The sequence below is a fragment of the Hyperolius riggenbachi genome, chromosome 4 (assembly GCF_040937935.1).
Source record: "Hyperolius riggenbachi isolate aHypRig1 chromosome 4, aHypRig1.pri, whole genome shotgun sequence".
NCBI lineage: Eukaryota > Metazoa > Chordata > Amphibia > Anura > Hyperoliidae > Hyperolius > Hyperolius riggenbachi.
Window position 1 is genome coordinate 411,840,920 of NC_090649.1, and position 23,051 is coordinate 411,863,970.

The following is a 23,051-nucleotide window of genomic DNA, read 5'->3' on the forward strand; positions in this document are numbered from 1 at the left end:
GCCATCTCTAAAGCTAAGTTAAAAGCTGGGGTCTTAGTTACAAAAGAATGCATTCCCTTGTGTAGTTCCCTACACTGCGCAGAAGTACCCAGGTATTCGTAGGTGTCCTAACTCTGGCTCTATAACATGCATAGTGCAGACATACAAATATTCATTGCATCAAACCTATAAAAGATTAGGAGCACACATCCAGACGTCTTCTCCTGGGAAAGTTAGCACCATCATCACTGACAGCATCTCCAAAGTGGATGCAGGCCATCATAAAATGAATGATTATGCAATATGCCATCGAGAAAAATGCATGAATTCAGATTTTCCCACAATGGACTCAATAGGAATGAGTCTTCATAAACCGGCCTACAGGTCCATTATTGGTCCATTAAAAAGCAGGGCAATGGACATAGCGAGTGGGGATTCCCATTACAGTGACTACTATCTGAGTCGAGGTGTGCCCTGACTTCCCCTGAAATTTCCTGTTCCTGTACCATCGTGTTGTGTGTTTGAAACAAGGTCTAACAAAAAGTTATAAAACTTGGCTAGAGCTCCAATTAAAGGACAACTGAAGCGAGAGGAATATGGAGGCTGACATATTTAGTTACTTTTAAACAATGCACATTGCCTGGCTATCCTGCTAATTCTCCGTCTCTAATACTTTTAGCCATAGACCCTGAATAAGCATGATGTTTGACTCAAGTTTGATGGCATTTGCCACGTGCTTTTTTCAGGTTGGCGATTAAAACACTACTGATGCCTGAAAGATCAGCAGGATGCCAGGCAACTGGTATTGTATAAAAGGAAATAAATATGGCAGCCTCCATATACCTCTCACTTTAGGTGTCCTTTAAAGAGCCCTCAATGGCGATGAAACACTGCTGATCAGCAACCTCAGCACTAAACTCTGGGTTCACTCATGCAAGGTCTTGGGGTTGAAATGCTTCTTTGGTTATTTAGAATGAAATTCACATTTTAAATATATAGCATTTCTTTATTTAGTTCTACTTTAAAGTGCTCCTGCAATGACTCACTGGGTTTTTGTGCCACTAGATGTGGCATAGCACTGGCATAGCTTCCGCATCACCACAGCAATGCAGGAATTGTTTCCCCTGCCAGGGTTGCTGCAGAAGCAGTGCCAGCTGTGCTCTAATTCAAGATTGCAAAAATATTGCAGCAGCAAGAACTCCACAAGAAGAAGAAGAATGTTGGAATAGAGAATGTTACAAAGGGTGACAGGAGGAGTAAGTGGACTCAACAGAGGACTGGCAGCACATAGCAAAATAGCACAGAAGACGCTGTGCTGTACTGTATACGGAACACATTACCATGTGGTTAGCTTTAATACATCTGCATATATAATGCACATGGGGCTACAGTGGAGGAAATAATTATTTGACCCCTCACTGATTTTGTAAGTTTGTCCAATGACAAAAAAATGAAAAGTCTCAGAACAGTATCATTTAAATGGTAGGTTTATTTTAACAGTGGCAGATAGCGCATCAAAAGGAAAATCGAAAAAATAACCTTAAATAAAAGATAGCAACTGATTTGCATTTCATTGAGTGAAATACGTTTTTGAACCCTCTAACAATAAAAGACTTAATACTTAGTGGAAAAACCCTTGTTTGCAAGCACAGAGGTCAAACGTTTCTTGTAATTGATGACCAAGTTTGCACACATTTTAGGAGGAATGTTGGTCCACTCCTCTTTGCAGATCATCTCTAAATCCCTAAGGTTTCGAGGCTGTCTCTGTGCAACTCTGAGCTTGAGCTCCCTCCAGAGGTTTTCTATTGGATTAAGGTCCGGAGACTGACTAGGCCACTCCATGACCTTAATGTGCTTCTTCTTGAGCCACTCCTTTGTTGCCTTTGCTGTATGTTTTGGGTCATTGTCGTGCTGGAACACCCATCCACGACCCATTTTCAGTTTCCTGGCAGAGGGAAGGAGGTTGTCGTTCAGGATTTCACGATACATGGCTCCGTCCATTTTCCTGTTAATGCGATTAAGTTGTCCTGTGCCCTTAGCAGAAAAACACCCCCAAAGCAAAATGTTTCCACCCCCATGCTTGACGGTGGGGACGGTGTTTTGGGGGTCATAGGCAGCATTTTTCATCCTCCAAACACAGCGAGTTGAGTTAATGCCAAAGAGCTCTATTTTGGTCTCATCAGACCACAGCACCTTCTCCCAGTCACTCACAGAATCATTCAGGTGTTCATTGGCAAACTTCAGACAGGCCTGCACATGTGCCTTCTTGAGCAGGGGGACCTTGCGAGCCCTGCAGGATTTTAATCCATTGCGGTGTAATGTGTTTCCAATGGTTTTCTTGGTGACTGTGGTCCCTGCTAATTTGAGGTCATTCACTAACTCCTCCCGTGTAGTTCTAGGATGCTTTTTCACCTTTCTCAGAACCATTGACACCCCACGAGGTGAGATCCTTACGTGGAGCCCCAGAGCGAGGTCGATTGATGGTCATTTTGTGCTCCTTCCATTTTCGAACAATCGCACCAACAGTTGTCACCTTCTTTCCCAGCTTCTTGCTAATGGTTTTGTAGCCCATTCCAGCCTTGTGCAGGTCTACAATTTTGTCTCTGACATCCTTGGACAGCTCTTTGGTCTTTCCCATGTTGGAGAGTTTGGAGTCTGCTTGATTGATTGATTCTGTGGACAGGTGTCTTTTATACAGGTGACTAGTTCAGACAGGTGTCCTTAATGAGGGTGACTAATTGAGTAGAAGTGTCTAACCACTCTGTGGGAGCCAGAACTCTTAATGGTTGGTAGGGGTTCAAAAACTTATTTCACTCAATGAAATGCAAATCAGTTGCTATCTTTTATTTAAGGTTATTTTTTCGATTTTCCTCTTTAAGGGCTATCTGCCACTGTTAAAATAAACCTACCATTGAAATGATACTGTTCTGAGACTTTTCATTTCTTTGTCATTGGACAAACTTACAAAATCAGTGAGGGGTCAAATAATTATTTCCTCCACTGTATTTGTAATTAACTTTTTCTCTTGAGTTTTCCCCCCTAGGTGACATTAACCACTTTATGACAACCTGACTTATAAAAACGTCCTGGAGCCATTAAGAGGCTCTAGCAGGACGTTTTTATAAGTCAGACAGTGTTGCTGCTGCTGTGCGCGTGCATGCTCACGCGCGTGCACGTGCATCCCGCGCACATGAAAATAGTGCAATAAACCACCACCAAAAAAAGAAGACCTTTATTTCCAAATACTATATTGTCACCATACTTTGTACTAGGGACATAATTAAAATCTTGTGATAACCAGAACAAATAGGCAGATAAAATGTGTGGGTTTTATGCACAGTAGCAGTGTTAATATTAAAACTATAGGGGATGAAATTGGAGAAATCGTGTATATTTTCATTTTTTTCCTTTTTTCCCCCTTTAAAATGCATAGAAAATAAAGTAATTACTGAAAACAAATATCAACCCCAAAAAGCCTTAAACAACCCAGCACCCACTGCACCACAAAGTACCCCACCTGTTATTATATATTTTTTTGATCCACCTGCAGTGCAAGTTGCCTGTATCATTGCATGTGCATGTATGCATTATAATCCACGAATCTTCATTAAACACAGCTTTTAGCAGTGCCGGTTTTCCTTTGTTTCCTGCCTCCTCTGCCACTTTGTATACCTTGTTGTACCGGAGCACGCTTAGCTGGAAGTGGGACACCCGAAAAACCGCCGCAAAACGCTTGCTCTTACTGTAGTGCCAACCCGCTTTTTTCTACCACTATTGCTGAAGCCCCAGGAATGTACAGGTCCTTCTCAAAAAATTAGCATATTGTGATAAAGTTCATTATTTTCTGTAATGTACTGATAATCATTAGACTTTCATATATTTTAGATTCATTACACACAACGGAAGTAGTTCAAGCCTTTTATTGTTTAAATATTGATGATTTTGGCATACAGCTCATGAAAACCCGACATTCCTATCTCAAAAAATTAGCATATCATGAAAAGGTTCTTTAAATGAGCTATTAACCTAATAATCTGAAACAACTAATTAACTCTAAACACCTGCAAAAGATTCCTGAGGCTTTAAAAACTCCCAGCCTGGTTCATTACTCAAAACCGCAATCATGGGTAAGACTGCTGACCTGACTGCTGTACAAAAGGCCATCATTGACACCCTCAAGCAAGAGGCTAAGACACAGAAAGAAATTTCTGAATGAATAAGATGTTCCCAGAGTGCTGTATCAAGGCACCTCAGTGGGAAGTCTGTGGGAAGGAAAAAGTGTGGCAGAAAACACTGCACAACGAGAAGAGGTGACCGGACCCTGAGGAAGATTGTGGAGAAGGACAGATTCCAGACCTTGGGGGGCCTGCGGAAGCAGTGGACTGAGTCTGGAGTAGAAACATCCAGAGCCACAGTGTACAGGCGTGTGCAGGAAATGGGCTACAGGTGCCGCAGTCATCAGGCCAAGCCACTTTTGAACCAGAAACAGCAGCAGAAGCGCCTGACCTGGGCTACAGAGAAGCAACACTGGACTGTTGCTCAGTGGTCCAAAGTACTTTTTTCGAATGTAAGCAACTTTTGCATGTCATTCGGAAATCAAGGTGCCAGAGTCTGGAGGAAGACTGGGGAGAGGGAAATGCCAAAATGCCTGAAGTCCAGTGTCAAGTACCCACAGTCAGTGATGGTCTGGGGTGCCATGTCAGCTGCTGGTGTTGGTCCACTGTGTTTTATCAAGGGTAGGGTCAATGCAGCTAGCTATCAGGAGATTTTGGAGGACTTCATACTTCCATCTGCTGAAAAGCTTTATGGAGATGAAGATTTTTCAGCATGACCTGGCACCTGCTCACAGTGCTAAAACCACTGGTAAATGGTTTACGGACCATGGTATTACTGTGCTCAACTGGCCTGCCAACTCTCCTGACCTGAACCCCATAGAGAATCTGTGGGATAATGTGAAGAGACAGTTGAGAGACACAATACCCAACACTCTGGATGAGCTTAAGGCCACTATTGAAACATCCTGGGCCTCCATAACACCTGAGCAGTGCCACAGGCTGATTGCCTCCATGCCACGCCGCATTGAAGCAGTCATTTCTGCAAAAGGATTCCCGATCATGTATTGAGTGCATAACTGAACATAAATATTTTAAGGTTGCCTTTTTTTTGTTTTAAAAAACACTTTTCTTTTAGTGGTCGGATGAAATATGCTAATTTTTGAGATAGGAATTTTGGGTTTTCATGAGCTGTATGCCAAAATCATCAATATTAAAACAATAAAAGGCTTGAACTACTTCAGTTGTGTGTAATGAATCTAAAATATATGAAAGTCTAATGTTTATCAGTACATTACAGAAAATAATGCACAATAAAGCACAATATGCTAATTTTTTGAGAAGGACCTATATAACATCTTTTTTTCATTTTTCAACTAGCCTTCGTCTCTGGTTCCCTTTAAACCAGCACCAAGCAAGAAAAATACTAAATAAATTTGATTTTTATCTTTTTCACCTAACTTTTGATGTTTTTTTAATTACAAATGGCTGAAAAGTTATTTTAAAGAGAAGATGAAAAATGATCTCTTAGGAGACAACTCAGGTAGCTCAAGTAAATTGCATATGGGATTAAGGGCTCATAATTAACAGGGTCACTTTTCAATGCACAATGTCAAGTATATTGCAGGTAAAACAAAGTTTAACTCCAAAAAGTGATATAACATATAGCATGCTCCCTACACAAGTCATTGTGTAATTGAATGTCATGAAGGCCAATCTTAACCAATAGTGCCAACTAGTTCAGTAATGCTCAATACTATTACTAAATTAGGTTTAGAAGTAACTTAGCCTCCTCTGCTGCTTACTCTCACAGTGCTGCATTTCAAAGAAAAGCTTAAAGAGAATCTGTATTGTTAAAATCGCACAAAAGTAAACATACCAGTGCGTTAGGGGACATCTCCTATTACCCTCTGTCACAATTTCGCCGCTCCTCGCCGCATTAAAAGTGGTTAAAAACAGTTTTAAAAAGTTTGTTTATAAACAAACAAAATGGCCACCAAAACAGGAAGTAGATTGATGTACAGTATGTCCACACATAGAAAATACATCCATACACAAGCAGGCTGTATACAGCCATCCTTTTGAATCTCAAGAGATCATTTGTGTTTCTTTCCCCCTGCAGCTATCTTCCACTGAAGTGTCAGGCTATTTCTTCCTGCAGAGTGCAGACAGCTCTGCCTGTATGTAATTCCTCAGTATGTGAAAGCCCAGCCAGCTCAGAGGAGGATTTATCCAGCTTGTAAAAGATAATAGAACAGAGAGAAGCTGCACTAATCTAAATATCACACAGGCAGTGTGCAGAGAGGGGCCTGGATGGGGGAGTTCATAGCAGAACCACAACACTGAAGAACTTGGCAGCCTTCCAGACACAGGCCTGACAAGTCTGACAAGAGAGAGATACATTGATTTATTACAGAGACTGTGATAGTAGAACGTGCTGCAGTAAGCCAGAACACATTAGAATAGCTTTTAGAACTTGTAGGATGATAAAAAACAGGATGCAATTTTTGTTACGGAGTCTCTTTAAGGATGAGGCCGGATGCTTAGTTCACTAGTTGCTGTCGCCCCTGCAGCCAGGACCATAATACCGCCTCTATTATTGACATCATTTCCTGTAGTCCCAGCTTCAACAGACTAACAATAGCCAGTGTGCTCTTCCTGAAATGCAGACCAATGCCTGTAACACATGATGCGGTTTCCTGTCAGATCAACGGGTCAAATCGATAATCTCCGGTGTGTTGATCTGCTCCTGATTGAGAATGGGATCGATTTTGTGGAGTTCTGACCTGAAAAATGATTCCGTTCTCAATCTGGGGTTCGATGGGATATCCTGGAAATGACCCATTCGACCCATCGATCTGATGGGAAATTGAATTGTGTGTACCAGCCTTAACATTAGTCTATTGGAGCCAGGAGTGCAGGAAGAGGCATCAGACATTTTTGGGTGATCTAGATAAGCTTTAAATGTCACCTTTCAAATTCAGTCATCTATAGCTTTCTAATACCAATGCAAATGTAAATCTAAGGCTGCTTGAAACCATTGAAAGGAATAGTGTTCCATTTGGTGCACAGAATCGACATCTCTCTGTGTTAATGATTCACTGATTACCCAGAAGTTTGCACAAAGCATGATGCAAAATTGCCTTACACAGTTACTGTAATGTGCCTTCCCTTTCGATAAGGAGATAATTGTGAGTTGTTTTTTTATGTACATCCCTGTGACTTATCCCACACACATACCAATCCCAATAAAGCAGACACTGAAGAATGCCATAAGGACAGCGTTGAAGCTGTGCAACACACCTTGCTAAAATTAATTTAATTTATTTAATAATTCTGGTGAGCAATCTTTTTTCCTAGGAAAAGTGGTGTAAGATTTGTAAGTGAATGAAATACATTGGGCTTGATTCACAAAACGGTGCTAACTGTTAGCACGACTTTTCACACGTATTACCGCGTTTCGCATGAAACCGGGTTTTGCGCGGAAAAACAGTTATCGCGCGCAAAAATTCCTTGTTCGCTCGTTAACGCAAATTTTTTGTGCGTTAACACGCAAAATATTCGCATTTATCGTTATCACTCGAAATTTCAGGCGAAGCACTTTTCGCGGCGTGCTAAAAGTTAGCACCGTTTTGTGAATCAAGCCCCTTATGATTGAAGGGTAATAGTGGATAATGTTTCAATCCACAGTACATCAACAGAAGTAGCCATAATTGCATGTTGCATATAGCTAGTGGTCTGTTAATAAAGAGGGGTGATTTATGCAAGGATTGGTCATTTTTTTCTCAGCTTTGGAAATGCAACAGTTTTCTTTGCTGATGTCCTGCATTTACCCTAAAGTGGAGAAAAGAAGATCCACTGAAATGCACTGAAAAAGAATAGTTATTGAACAAGTGGTATAAAAGAAGAAACTAAAACAGTATAAAAGTTATAAAACCACATCAACTGTACTGAAGTGACCAAAAAATGGGGCTAGACGCCATTAGAAGCAAAAAAAGTTCTTGCCCAATTTTCTCCCTGCTCTCCACTATTGACATAAATGCTCTCGTTAATCAAAAATTGGTCAAAAATTGTTTTTTACCCTTTTATAAATGGGGCAATGTGCACAATACTAGTAATAAATAGCAAAATGGCAAACACACACACACACACACACACACACACACACACACACACACACACGTAATATTTAAAGCAAGCCTGAACTGAAAATAAACTTATGAGATAATTAAATGTATGTGTAGTACTAATGGTAAATAGAACATTAGAAACACGAAACAGGGTCTTATATTTTTATTTTTAGCTAAGGGTTGAACTTGTTATCAGCAGTGTCTCCTCAACCAAGCAGAAGTGTTTTGGTATTGTTGACTTTTCCAGAGAGCCAGACCTGTATTCCACTGTTGTTCAACTGCCTATATGCATAAATAAAAGCACTAGTTTATAAACCCTTGTCATAAGAAAAAATAAAAAAGGGACCTCAGACACTTTATTAGAAGGACTAGTACTACATTTACCCATTCTTATCACATCATATCACATGTTATTTGAAGTATGCTTTAAAAAAAACTTTATTGGCAGTTTTATAAATTATAAAAAAAATGCAATTATTTTTTATTTAAGAAACAAAAAAAAAAAGAAAAAAAAAGAAAAAAAAACATTTGCCGATTTATACATAGGCCCCCTGGTGTTATCCCTAATTCATTAGGGCTCTTTCACATTAGGGCAGATTTTCTGCGTTTCAACGCAAAGGATAAAGTTTGCGTTACCCAAGGTGAAATGAAAGTCCATAGACTTTCATTTTAGCTTTCACATATAACGCAGCCTTTTTGTGCGTTGCGTTCCACTGCAACCAGGCGCAGTTTTTTGGCCAACGCTAGCTTTATGCGTTACAATGTTAGTCAACGCATACTATGCGCGTTTTTAATCCGTTAACGCAGGCAATCAGTCCCAGAATGCAACAGAGGAACAATGTAGAAAGTTGACAACTAAAAGAAAAAAAAATTACCTGCGTTTTTCTATGTGCAGTAACGCATTGAAAACGGATTAAAAACGCACACTCACTGCAGTGCAACGCATATCAAAACGCAGTAAAAGGCATACAACAAAACGTATGCTTTGAGCGTTCTCCAACGCAAGCTCTGATGTGAAAGAGCCCTTATGCAGCACAGTGACTTTCTGTTTTTTTTCCCATTGTAACTGATAATAATCAGAACGACAGAAAAAGTACAACCAGTGCAAAGTGTAGTCCCAGTTTTTATAACACAACTATTCAATAAGGGTGCCAACAGTATTCTTATTTAATACAGCTATCCACTGGGAAGAGACTCTGGAAACTGCTATATGTAATGCATAAAAATATAGAACATATACATTTGGGAGCAATATAAAACCATACTTCACAAGAAAGGTTACTTTTATATAAACTTCACATTAATAGCATGATAAATAACTGTTCACGGAATGTCGACTGAGGCTTTTTTTTATATATATATTGTGTATTAGTCAAAAACTTTGTTTTAGAATATAAAAAGCGACCTTAAAATAAAAACACTGAAGTTTACTTTTCCCAGCAAGAGAGTTGAGAATCCAAGTTCTCAATCTCATCATATAAGAAAATGATCTGCAACTGAATCCAGAGCCAATCTGTCATCAAGACCTTAGTGGTTGCACACACAGGACAAGGGATGCCCACACAAACCTCTCCGCTCAGCTCCGGCCTGGAACAAGGAACAACTTTAGCCGTAGGGACCTCTTGGCCCTTTGTGAAACTTCTAGGATTAACCCAATTAATCAGATAAAGAAAATTGATCATTTACTTCTGAAATGCCTATTTCAGATATCAGCTACAGATGCATGTGGCCAAGGCTGAGGAACACTCCTGGGTGTGCAGTGCCCTCTAGTGGTCAACAAATAAACAGTCATAATGGGGAAACAAACACTGGAGGTAAACTTCAGTATGAATGAATGTTTGACTGTAGACTAAAAGCTGGCACCTCATCAGCATTGAGCAACTAGTTCTGACTCACACAAACTGCAATAGCGAAACTGCCAAAAGTGCCCAGTTTACTCTTCCTGCCAGCCTTCCAGTCAAGCAGATAGAGGCCTTGTGTTTCCAGGCACCATGAATGCTGAAGTGAAGTGCTGTACACAGAAAACACACTCCCTGGCTGAAGGCAGTCACTACATAAAACATTGGGATTACTTGTCAGTTGGAGGGTTTATACAAAACAAATGCTTAGCCAGAGATACATTAAGTGTACTCTGCCTGTTGTGTATGCAACACACATCAACCACACACTTGGTAAAGCTCATATATACAATAGTATCATGTATCATAAATGTTGACATTACCTGATTCCTTCTTTTCATGATAGTGGTGGACTCCAACATCTCCATCTGAATAAAGAGAAGGGTGGGGTGGAGATTAAAGCAAGGAGGTCAGCAATAGGAAAAAGAAGGGAAACAAGTGTGAGTGGGAGAAGGAGGGAGAAAGTAAAGAGGGACAGATAGAAGATGGGAAGGAGAGGAGCAGGAGAGAAAAAGTGAAGGGAGAAAATAATGGGGTAATGCAGAAAGAGGAGAGGAGAAAAAGAGAAGACTTGGGTGAGGGAGAGGAAGATAAGTAATGGGGTGAGATGAGAAGAGAGGAAGTGAAATAATTGGTGAGTGGAGAAGATAATAGAAGAGAGGAAAAGAAAGAAGAGCTAGCAAATGATAAAACAAAAGATTTGGGATGAAAGGAGAGAAGATACACAGAAATAATGCAGTGAAAGAAGATGAGAGGAAAAGAAGGAATGAGGTGAGAGGACAGGAAAGGGACAATAAGAATGCAGTGAAAGGAAAGCAGAGAGGAAGAGATAGAATAGGGTGAGAGGGGAGAGAAAGAAGAGAGAGAATGTGGTAAAAGGATGACGATGAAGAGAAGAAGGAATGTGGTGAGGCGAAAATGTGAAAGAATGGGGTGAAAGGAGAAGAGAGGAGGTGAACAAATGTAATGGAAAAAAGAGGAATGGAGAGGAAGTAAAAGAATGTGGTGAGAGGAGAGAAAGGGAAGTGAAAGAAGGGGCTGAAAAACAGGGAGGGGAGACTGGGGGGTTCTTTGGGAGATGAGAAATGGGTGAGAAGAGGAAGTAAAAGAATGGGTTGAGGGAAAAGAAGAGGTCATGAGAGGAATTGGCTGGGAGGAGATAAGATAAAGAGAGGAAAAGAAGGAATGAGGTGAGAGGACAGGAAAGGGACAATAAGAATGCAGTGAAAGGAAAGCAGAGAGGAAGAGATAGAATAGGGTGAGAGGAGAGAGAAAGAAGAGAGAGAATGTGGTAAAAGGATGACGATGAAGAGAAGAAGGAATGCGGTGAGGCGAAAATGTGAAAGAATGGGGTGAAAGGAGAAGAGAGGAGGTGAACAAATGTAATGGAAAAAAGAGGAATGGAGAGGAAGTAAAAGAATGTGGTGAGAGGAGAGAAAGGAAAGTGAAAGATTGGGCTGAAAAACAGGGAGGGGGGACTGGGGGGTTCTTTGGGAGATGAGAAATGGGTGAGAAGAGGAAGTAAAAGAATGGGTTGAGGGAAAAGAAGAGGTCATGAGAGGAATTGGCTGGGAGGAGATAAGATAAAGTAAATGAACAAGGTGAGAGGAGAAAAGAGGAGTGGAAGTGAAAGAATAGGGTGAAAGGCAAGAAAAGGACTTAAGAGAAAGTGAAAGAATAGTGTAAGAGGAGAGAAGAGGATATAAGAGAAAGTGAAAGAATAGTGTAAGAGGAGAGAAGAGGGTATAAGAGAAATGAATGAATAGGGTGAGAGGAGAGACAAGGATATAAGAGAAAGTGAATAAATAGGGTGAGAGGAGAGAAGAGGATATAAGAGAAAGTGAATGAATAGGGTGAGAGGAGAGAAGAGGAGAGAAAGTGAAAGAATAGGGACAGGGCCCACTCTCACTTGGGCGATTAGCGTGTGATTCCCACTAATCGCTAAAGCGCTAGCGCTTTTTAAAGTGCTAGCGCAATACAAACTTAATGGCAGTGATCTCACTGCCGCGAATGCTGCCGATTGCAGGCGATTCGCGTTTAGCAGCAATCGCAAAATATGTTGCATGTAGCATTTTGCCGCGATTCTGGAGTGATCGCGATACAGTGCTTAAAAAAGTGCCTGGGATTCGCGAGTGTACAGTAATTGCTGTAAAATCACTTGCGCAAACGCAAGCGTTTTGCGATTGCTATTGTGAATGGGCCCTGAGAGGAGAGAAGAGAAGATAAGAGAAAGTGAATGAATAGGGTGAGAGGAGAAAAGAGAAGTGAAAGTGAAATAATGGGGTGACAGAAGAGAAAGAATGAGGTGAGAAGAGAGGGGAAAAGAAGAAGTGAAAGAAAAACAAAAGAAAGTGAAAGAATAGGGAGAACAGAGAAAAGGAAAATAAAGAATACAGTGAGAAGAAACAAGAGGGAAAGAGAGGAAACAAAATAATGGGGGAATGGTGGTGAAGAAGAGAAGAATGAGTTTTATGAAACAGAAGAAAGTTGATGAAGAAAGGCAGTTAAAGAAAGGGAATATGAGAGGGGAGAGGGAAAAAACAACAATAAAGAAAAGTAATAATAGGAAAGAAAATAAAACAAAAAGAAGGCGTACAAGGGGAGGGAGAGAGCTTTTCACAAAGGAGCAGAGCACTTGATTTCAGTCAGACATGCAATACACTGCTCTGTGCTGCATATCAGCCACACTCAATTGGTTTAACACAGCTCTCTAGCAAATGCCATTAAATTATTTTTCCACATCAATACTTTCTCTGAACTCATAACAACAATGTAAGAAATTGTTCCCTGTATCTTCAGAGCCTGATTTTAATTTAACAATAAATTAACATTTGATCTGTGCTGGAAGGGCTGCGGATTCGCTCAGCATGCAGCTGATGTTCCCATAGTGGCGGAGGTAGAGAGCTGTACCGTGAACTGATCTCCTGGCAATACAGGTTATTTATGGTTGTGGGGGTCCTATAAACAATTATGACAAATAAATGGGGGATCCACAACCTGACAACACTGCGGCCTGGCTTTTTTTCCTAACATGCTGGAATTAAAGAGAGCTCTATCTAGACATGTCACTTTTATTGCTGTGACATGTCTAGATAGAGCTCTGTACAGTGCCACAGAATATGTTGGCTCTTCATAAATCAAAAATCAATCAATAATTCTATCCCAGAACTTTATATGTAATTTCACTTACATATAAAGCTATACAAGTTATTTTGTAATTTATTGTTATTAACTTAAATTGACTTTCCATTTCAGCCTGCAGAGAGCTATACATTTTGTAATGTGTAATTTACCTAATGAAAACAGAAGGTATTTGTGATAATACAGCTTTAAGTAAGCAACTGTGGTTTCCCACGATGCATCACTCCTGAATACGCAAATAATCTCTTTTTGTCCCTTAAGCCTGGCCCACATACAGAGCCACTGTGGTATAGTAAGCCTATAGCTTATAAATGTTACAAAGCCACACCAATCCAATATGCAGACAGCCTCTTTTGGACGGTCTGGACCTTATCAGTGCATGGCAGGGAATTATACAGCTCTATGGGATAGGGCTTGGACCAGTATTAAAGAATACTCATACAGCTCATGGTGCCCAAGAACCACTAGGAAGGTATAGGGGGCTAAAAGAGACCTATACGCCCTCCTACTAAAAATCAACGCCGAGTGAAGTTTTACCTTATTAAACAGAAGGTACTTTTTTCCCCTGAATTCACATCCAGAACCACTGTTGTATAGCAAGCCTATAGCTTATGCATGTTAATCCCCTATACCTTCCTAGTGGTTCTGGGTCACCATCTGTGTATTCTGTAATACATTTTGTAAAGCTCTCAGGATGTTCAAAAGTCATTGCTTTGCAACTATGGCAACAGTGCCCTGTCTGAAGTACACATGGCTCTGTTTGCCATACAGAACATCCACATCTTACTGTCCATATAATTTTGCTGCTAGTGCTTCTAGCTCCCAAAAACTTAAAGGAAACCTGTGAGAGGGATAGGGAGGATGACATATGTATTTAACTTTGAAGTGTACTTGAGATGAAGGGAGGTAAAGAACTGAAACTGACCTGGGGCTTCCTTCAGCCCCATGGGCACTGTTGCCTCCCTTGCTGCCCTCCCCGGCCGTCTATAATCTCTCCCGGGATTAGTGCTCCAGTCGCGCTAGTCGGTGGTCTACTGCACCTGCGCAGCCCGGTGACGGGCCTCTGTCACGTTCCCGTTGCCGGGAGCGTTCTGTGCCTGCGCAGTACTATCTCCTAAGGCCCCTTTCCCACTGAACAGAATTCACATGCCTCAAGCAGGATTGTGACTTTACGTTCATCACACATATAATGTTTTTCCATGGCTTCTCATTTAACCTTTGTTTTTCTTATTTTTCGAGCATCAAAAATGTTTTGCAAACAAAATGCTAATCACAATTAAAATGCAAAAAAATGTAATCATACTGTGAAAATTTGAACATGATTTTGAAGTTAATAACATACATTATAAAAACAAAAACAAATCACATTCCCAAATATCGCATACAAAATGCACACACACAACAAAAAAAAAATTGCAAAACGCAGAATCGCAAATAAGTAAAAAAGAAACACAGAAATCGCAGGGCTGCAAGCTGTTCAGCCTCACCCAGGAGTGGGAAGTTAGGCCTAGAAAATCACTGAATTAAAGGACAACTGTAACGAGAGATATGGAGGCTGCCATATTTGTTTTAGTTTAAACAATACCAGTTGCCTGGCAGCCCTGCTGATCTATTTGGCTGCAGTAGTGTCTGAAACACTCCAGAAACAAGCATGCAGCTAATCTTGTCATATCTGACAATAATGTCAGAAACACCTGATCTGCTGCATGATTGTTCAGGGTCTACGGCTAAAAGTATTAGAGGCAGAGGATCAGCAGGATAGCCAGGTAAGTGATATTGCTTAAAGTGTACCAGAGCTGACTTTGGCCCAGTGCACACCAAAACCGCCAGCAGATCGTCAAAACGCTAGCGGTTTTGGGAGCAGAGAGCACATATTTGGCCGGGTGCACACCAAGCGGATTTTGTATGCGATCCACCAGCCGCATCAGCCAGTGAAAACGCTTGGCTATTGTATTTCAATGTGTGGTGCACACCGGCGGTTTGAGTTTTTTTAGCAAACCGCAAACGCGCAGCAGGAGGCGCGTTTGCGGCTTGGCAAAAACCTCAAACTGCCGGTGTGCACCATCCCATTGCAATACATTAGCCAAGCATTTTTCCAGGCGGATCGCTCCAAAAACCGCTCGGTGTGCACTGGGCCTAAGGCTGCTTACACACTAAGACGTTACAGGCGCACGTTAGTGCGCCTGTAACGCTCCCCCAACGCACAGCAATGTAACACAAGTGGGCTGTTCACACAGCCCACGTTGCGTTACATGTAACGCTGCACGTTCTGCCGAAAGTGCAGCATGCTACGGCGTTAGAGCGGCTATAGCCGCGTTAGACTGTTTGCACATGCGCAGTGGGGGGTGAGAGGAGGCGGGGAGATGCTGCTACAGTAGCCACATGGCTACTTAATATTCACTGCACTGGCGGCCGCTGATTGGCCGGCGGGACCACGTGATGCGGAGTGTCTCGCTCCGCATCACGTGGTCCCGCCGGCCAATCAGCGCCACTCTGGGAGACCTTATACGGATAGAGCCGCCTAACGCGGCTCACTCTACCGTCCTCTCCTGCACCACGTTATGCGACCTTAACGTAGCACCTAACGCAACGTCTTGGTGTGCAAGTAGCCTAAAGAAAAAAGATTTATATATACCTGGGGCTTCCTCCAGCCCCATATGCTCAGATCGCTCCCACGCCGCCGTCCTTCTCTGCCCGCAGCTTCAGGGACCGGGTCCAGACACTTCAATCAGTCGGAGCAATGTCTACACAAGAGAAGTGCACCCTCTACTTGTCTCTCCAGTGGCTGCTAGAGAGATACGCAAAGAGAGCACTTTTCTTACGTCAGACTGGATCTGAGGACAGTGGCGCAGGAGCGATCTGAGCATATGGGGCTGGAGGAAGCCCCAGGTATGTATATATCTTTTTGCTTTCGTCAGCTGAGTCCCTTTAACATGAAACAAATATGGCAGCTTCCATATCCCTCTCACTTCGGTTGTTCTTTAACACTGCTACTGGTTTGCTGTATCAGCTATTAGAAGCTTTGCATTGTTAATTAATCATTGCATAGCCTTTTAGATGGGGATAATCAGGTTTTTACTAGGGCCATTTTTTTTTTACTACAAACTACTGTGTAGTGTGAGGTTTAGGGTGCGTTTCCACTAACGAGAATTCGCATGCGTTCCCCGCATGCAAATTCGCATAACCAATAGAAGTTAATGAGCCTGTGTCCACTTGTCAGGAAAACGGAGCGTTTTCTTGTGCAGGAAAAATCTGCACAGCAGAGCCATCCGAATTCGGACACCGCACACACCGCATGCGATTCACATACAATGTATTTAATAGGGAATTCGCATGGAATTTTTGTATGCGAATCCGCATACGATTTCGCATGAAATCAATGAAAAAGCACACAGGCACTGCCATGGTTAAATTCGCACACAGCGTCATCCATGCGAAATCGTATGCGAATTCGCGGTAAAATTCGCATACAACCGCATGCGATTTCGCTCCTGCCTGCGAATTCCTCTGCGGGGAATTCGCGGCGATTCCACAATGCACTAGTGGAACCGTACCCTGAAACACAGAATACATTAGCATAGATTTTTTAGCCTAGCCGTTAAGCCACATACTTATTGCTAGAATGGTATAAAGTTGGGTACTTATCCGTTAGCCGTGCGCATCCGGCAGGTGGCGCTGTTGTTGCTAATTTCAATGATAATTACTTCACGTAACAAATCTGTGAATGTAAACGCCGCGGGTGGCGCTAATTGCATTCATAGTTAAGATAACAATATGTGTATTAAAAAAGTGATTTAATTAAATGAGAAATAAGCCGGCCGCAATGTAACAGATCAAGCCGCTGGCTTCGTGTCTCGCTCTCCTTCCCCTTGCCCTCTCTCGTATACAACACTGGCAGCCCTGGGGGGGGGGGGGACTCGTGTCCCCCCAGAGTCATTCGTCGCAATAAAACAGGCAGGATTGCCTGCCGCGACGAACGACTCTGGGGGGGGACACGCATGTCCCCCCCCCCCCCCAGGGCTCTATACGAGAGAGGGCAAGGGAGAGGAGAGCGAGACACGAAGCCAGCGGCTTGATCTGTTACATTGCCGCCGGCTTATTTCTCATTTAATTAAATCACTTTTTTAAGACACATATTGTTATCTTAACTATGAATGCAATTAGCGCCACCCTCGGCATTTACAGTCACAGTTTTGTTACGTGAAGTAATTATCATTGAAATTAGCAACAACAGCGCCACCTGCCGGATGCGCCCGGCTAACGGATAAGTACCTAAAGTTGGCCTATCAGCCTCATGTGTGGCTGATATTCCGCTATTGATATAATGCTACTGTAGAGAGGAAGCCTGGGCTGGCCATTGAACTGACACAACCTGAGCCTCCTCTTCCTTCCAGAGATGCCTGTAACACGCTACAAACAAACACATAATGATCTCTTTCCCAAACACCAGAGCCCCATGGAGAGCACAAAATAGAACTTCAATAAAAGAGATTTACCTCCAACATGCAAGGAATTCTTCAGAGACCACAGGTACAGCTCAGTCAGGCAGAAGGACATCTATGAAAGAGGAGATAGAATGGCTCACATAAAGGCACAACATGTGCAAATTAATGACACCTATTCAGCTACGGTATCATATTGTACAGGTGCCTGTGTCATCAGCAATCACAACCGCACCACAACACAGCTGAAAATCAATACAAAAACCCAATAAAAGAACTCGTGTCTCATTCCTTTTCACAGAGTCTGAGGGATGTTTCAATAAAACTTAAGTCATGATTTTTCCACAGTATTGTATGTAGTGTGATTCTTGTCACCCAATCTAGATGTATGGAGGTCACAACAGTAAGCATACCTGGGCTCATCACTTGGTTATTTTATAGAAAAAGAGGGGAAAAGACTGATCACTAACATCATCAATATGTATATATTCATGTGGTTCTGAATTGTGGAAGTGAGAAAAATTCGGGCCTGTTTTTTGGGTCAAAACAGTGGTTAGTTCATTTTACACTGCCTGAAGTCCATGGTGTGGAAACCTCTCCAGAGATGTCAAAATGAGAGCAATGGCGCCACCTGCAGACAGTTCAGCAAAATGTCTCCTCTTTTAATAAAGTGTCTCCTCTTTCAATAGGTCAAGTCAAAGCATAGATTATGTGTTAAAAGCCATAAGGGCTGGAACCCAAAAGAGCGCTTTTTGAGCATTTAGGGCTCGCTTGCGATCACTAGCGATTTCCCTAAATGCTCTGTAAATGGATGAGACAGATTCCACTACGGCAATTGCGATTAAGCAAATCACAACCGCAGGACATGCAGCATTTTGGGAACACTTCCATTGTAATGTATTGTATAGGAGCAAGGAAAACGCTTCCAAAATCGCTTGCAAATCGCTACTACAAATCTCTAGAGATTGCGATAGCGCTTTGTAGTGGGTCCCAGGCTTTTCATTGCAATACATAAATCCCCCCCCCCCCCATGTATAACCTTAATTCCCCCCCTTGCCTAACCTTAGAACCCTCCCCACGGAGGTACCTAATTTTTACACTCTTCCCAATATTTTCAATGAGCGCCTATGAAGCACCCAAATGTCTGTGCCAACCTGCCTGCTTCCGTTTAAATGGCCATGTGTGAACAATAAAAAATGACAAAGTCACTCAAATTTGTGCTGAACTCCAGCTCCAAAAGGAACTTACTGCTGCAGATATTGTAAAATTATGCTGCAAGTGAGTGTATAAATACATATGTATGAGTGTGTGTGTTGCACTGTATAGTGTTTATATTGTACTATGAACAGTTTGTATCAGTCAAAAAACTTCCTAGGAAGTAAATTATTATTATTTAATATTTATACAGCGCCAACATCTTCCGCAGCGCTGTAAAGTGTTTACTGTTTGTCACTTAACTGTCCCTCACAGTCTAATCCCTACCATAGGCATATGTTTATCGTAGTCTAGAGCCAATTTAGGGGGAAGCCAAGTCACGTCTGTGTATGTTTTTGGGGATGTGTGAGGTAAATGGAGTGTCTGGAGAAAACCCATGCAGACACAGGGAGAATATACAAACTTTGTGCAGGGAGTGCTCTGGCTGGTATTCAAACCGGGCCCCAGCGCTGCTAGGCGAGAGTGCTATCCATTGCCCCACCGTGGTGCCCAAGAAACAAGAGGCCTGATGCAGTAAACTGTGGTAAAGTTGCCGTGCCCAGCGAGAACACGGCAATTTTACCTGTTACTTCCACAGGGGTAGCACCGGCCATTAACCCTTAGTGCCACGTACATTTCTTTGGTAACACAGAAGGTGTTTATAGGGGATTCTCAGGGATATATTTATTTTCAAAAGCACTTAGTGAATGGCAGTTGCTCTGTCCAACTGCCAAAACACTGTGTAGGGAGCAGGGAAGCTGGCCAGCATCTTTGCATGAATCCTTTTTAGGTAATATCTTTATAAAGAATAAAAACCTTGCTGAGAATCCCCTATGAAGAGATGGACTAGTCAAAAACCTGTCACTTATGTCAGATTTCTACTGCCTACTGTAAGTGACAGCAACATAGGAGAAAAGTAATTTATGGCTCATTTTACTCTGGAAAAAATGTACTTATTTGTCTATGTTTGTACATATTCTAAATTTTACAATTTTTTGCTGTAGTGCCCCTTAACCTCCCTGGCGGTAAGCCCGTGCTGAGCACGGGCTATGCTGCACAGGATTTCTCAGGCCCTGCTGGGCTGATTTGCATGATTTTTTTTTTTTGCAACACGCAGCTAGCACTTTGCTAGCTGCGTGTGCATTCTGATCGCCGCCACTACCCGCCGATTAGCCGCCGCCGCCACTCGCCGCGCCGCCCCCCCCCCCCCCCAGACCCCGTGCGCTGCCTGGCCAATCAGTGCCAGGCAGCGCTGAGGGGTAGATCGGGACTCCCAATGACGTCACGACGTCGATGACGTCGGTGACTTCATGCCGCCCGTCGCCATGAACGGGATTTCCTGATCGGAGATCGCCGGAGGCGATCGAAGAGGGTGGGGGGATGCCGCTGCACCGGCTATCATGTAGCGAGCCCTGGGCTCGCTACTTGATAAAAAAAAAAAAAATTGCTCTGCTGCCCCCTGGCGGTTTTTAATAGACCGCCAGGGGGGTTAAAGGAGGCAAAGACTGCTGGTATGGAAGTACTTATTATATTGTCTGTTTACTTTTTGCCTTGAGAAAGTGTATTAAACATTTAAATATCTGAGTGCTATCTTTCCTTGAACTGTACACAGCTTATAGGATTTCAAAAAAGCCTACATCTGTAAATATAGCTAGCCAATAAATGGTATCTCCTGCTTCAAGAAAAAAAATTGTTGTTCTGTATTTTCTCCTGGTAACAAATTATTTCAAATGACAGTCCAACTGGCCAGCTTTCTCCTTTATATGCATTTCTTAAAGGGAATGTCCAAGCAAAATAAAAAAATGAGTTTCACTTACCTGGGGCTTCTACCAGCCCCATGCAGCCATCCTGTGCCCTTGTAGTCACTCACTGCTGCTCCAGTCCCCCGCTGGCAGCTTGCCGACCTCGGAGGTCGGCGGGCCACATTGCTTACATTTTTACGCATTCCGGCTAGTGCAGGAACATTAACACATACATTTGTACGCGTTACTGGTTTAATGCGTAAAAATGTATGTGTTAATGTTCCTGCACTAGCGGGAATGCGTAAAAATGTACGCAATGTGGCCCGCCGACCTCCGAGGTCAGCAAGCTGCCAGCGGGGGACTGGAGCCACAGTAAGTGAGTACAAGGGCACAGGATGGCTGCATGGGGCTGGTAGAAGCCCCAGGTAAGTGAAACTAATTTTTTTATTTTGCTTGGACCTTCCCTTTAATGTGCTATATGTATGTAAGAGGGAACTAGCGCAATAAGCAGTAAAGACTGCCTGTCTATAACGGGAGGCAATGTCTGTCCCAAAGTGCATTAGCCAAAGGCCTGAGGTAATCTTAACTTTTCAACCAGTAATTAATATCACAAAGATTACCACTTTAATTACACAGTCCTGAACTGAAATCATAGATAAGTCAGAAAAGCCAATCAATGTTATGTTCTGACTAATAATTCTGCCTCATTTGAGGGTGTTTGATTTAACTTTGATCACATATCATCAGACTAGTGTGTCATAATTACTCTGATAAACTCTTTAAAGCAGAAGAGCACTAAATGGAGTTTAATTTAATCCTCTGTGAGTACTATTTATTTAAGAGGGTGTACCATACGACCGAGGAAAGGTCAACGCGCAGCATTCACAGATACATAAATAAATGAATGTGACTGACAATAAGACATTAGCTATTTGTAATGAAAAGAACTGAGTCTCACAATACAATCTGCCTTTTTTTTAGTGCGAAATGGTGCTATAGCTGAGGAAGTTTATAGTGAGTTGTTGTATAGTAAATGGAATTATAATAAAAAATAAATAAATAAAGTATACGTATTGATGTAAAAAAAACATATATACAATTTGCAGCACACATAACGCTACTTATAAAGTGTGTTTATAAATCACCTGGAACTTTCTGTCATGCACTGAGGACCTGGGGAATCCTCTGTTTGCTTGCACACTAACTCCTCTCCACAGGGATTACTGTATATATATATATATATATATATATATATATATATATATATATATATATATATATATATATATATATCTCTTAAAGGGTGCCTGAACTGACATATGACATGAACATACGTATGTACAGTGCCATGCACACATAACTAGGCTGTGTTGATTAGCATCCTGCAGCGTCTCATTCAAATACTTTTCTGCAAGTGTGCAAAAAAGCATTTGAGAGCCTTCAACAGCACTCATCATGTTCCTCCCCCCCCCCCCGCCCTGCAGTGGGACATGGAGGCATGGCGGGAGGTGACCCTGGAAGCAACCTGTGTTGGCTCAAATGATCGGAAAAATAGGGCTAAATACGCAGCATTTGCGCAAATGATTTTACAAGGTGGACACTGACAAGAGTCGCAGCCAGCGGTAAACAACAGAAAAACCATCTGTGTGAACTAGCCCTTATTGTGTCAGATGAATGACTGTGTCACATTCATTTCACACAATAAAAAATAAACCTAGTTTTTTTGCTTTTAAATAGAAAATAAAACTTATCCGTTAGCCGGACGCATCTGGCAGGTGGCGCTAATTACTATTCCCCCTCCAGGCCGACATGGATAGTAGGGAAAGATGTAACTCTGGTGGAGTTTTGTCGCCACCTGCCGGATGCGCCCGGCTAACGGATAAGTACCGTAGGACGATAGATAGGATGTATAGTGTTTATCTGATCAGTTTATTTTCAGTTCAGGTTTTACCTGGGCCAAAATGCACATACATCTATAGGTAGAGTAGAAAAATACACATAAATTATAGTATCCTGCAAATGTACACTCAACACTGCCACCTGCTGGAAAATGTAGGTTGTAAAATATTTTCCTTCCTTTTTCCATAGTAACAATGTAATTTTACTCACATAGATCTGAATAATCGCAAAAACCTTCTATGTATTATTTAGCACAGTTTTTTTTTAATAGGGGTATTTATTTCCTTTTGATCCCTTATGCCTAGTACACATCATGCATTTTCCAGTCAGGACAATTTCCAACAGGTCTGATCAAATTTCCAAATGATTTCATACAGAAGTGATGGGAAAATCGACAGGAAAAACGATCAGAAATCTAATCGGACCTGTCAGCAGTTATTGATTCAAACCGTCGATCTGACGAGAAATTGCATGGTTTGTACCAGGCATTAGATTGCGAGGTTATTTGGTGTTAGTCGTGGAGCAGATCTGCTGACATCAAACCAACAAATGTTGATTCAGGTGATACCAATAA

At 42.0% G+C, this 23,051-nt stretch overlaps 1 protein-coding gene across 5 annotated transcripts in view; it reads right to left on the reverse strand.

The window, feature by feature from the left end:
• The window catches only part of WDPCP (WD repeat containing planar cell polarity effector), a 541,772-nt gene that overhangs the window by 472,095 nt on the left and 46,626 nt on the right, over nucleotides 1-23,051 (reverse strand). For 2 of the 5 annotated variants that reach the window (XM_068232353.1, XM_068232349.1), the window contains exons 2-3: nucleotides 17,697-17,757; nucleotides 10,383-10,427 (exon numbers count right to left, since the gene is read on the reverse strand). In XM_068232353.1, coding sequence (XP_068088454.1) covers nucleotides 10,383-10,427; nucleotides 17,697-17,757 — 106 coding nt within the window. Of the gene's footprint in view, nucleotides 1-10,382; nucleotides 10,428-17,696; nucleotides 17,758-19,260; nucleotides 19,394-19,419; nucleotides 19,557-23,051 lie in introns of those variants that run through there. The other 3 variants (XM_068232350.1, XM_068232351.1, XM_068232352.1) reach the window with 3 other exon arrangements.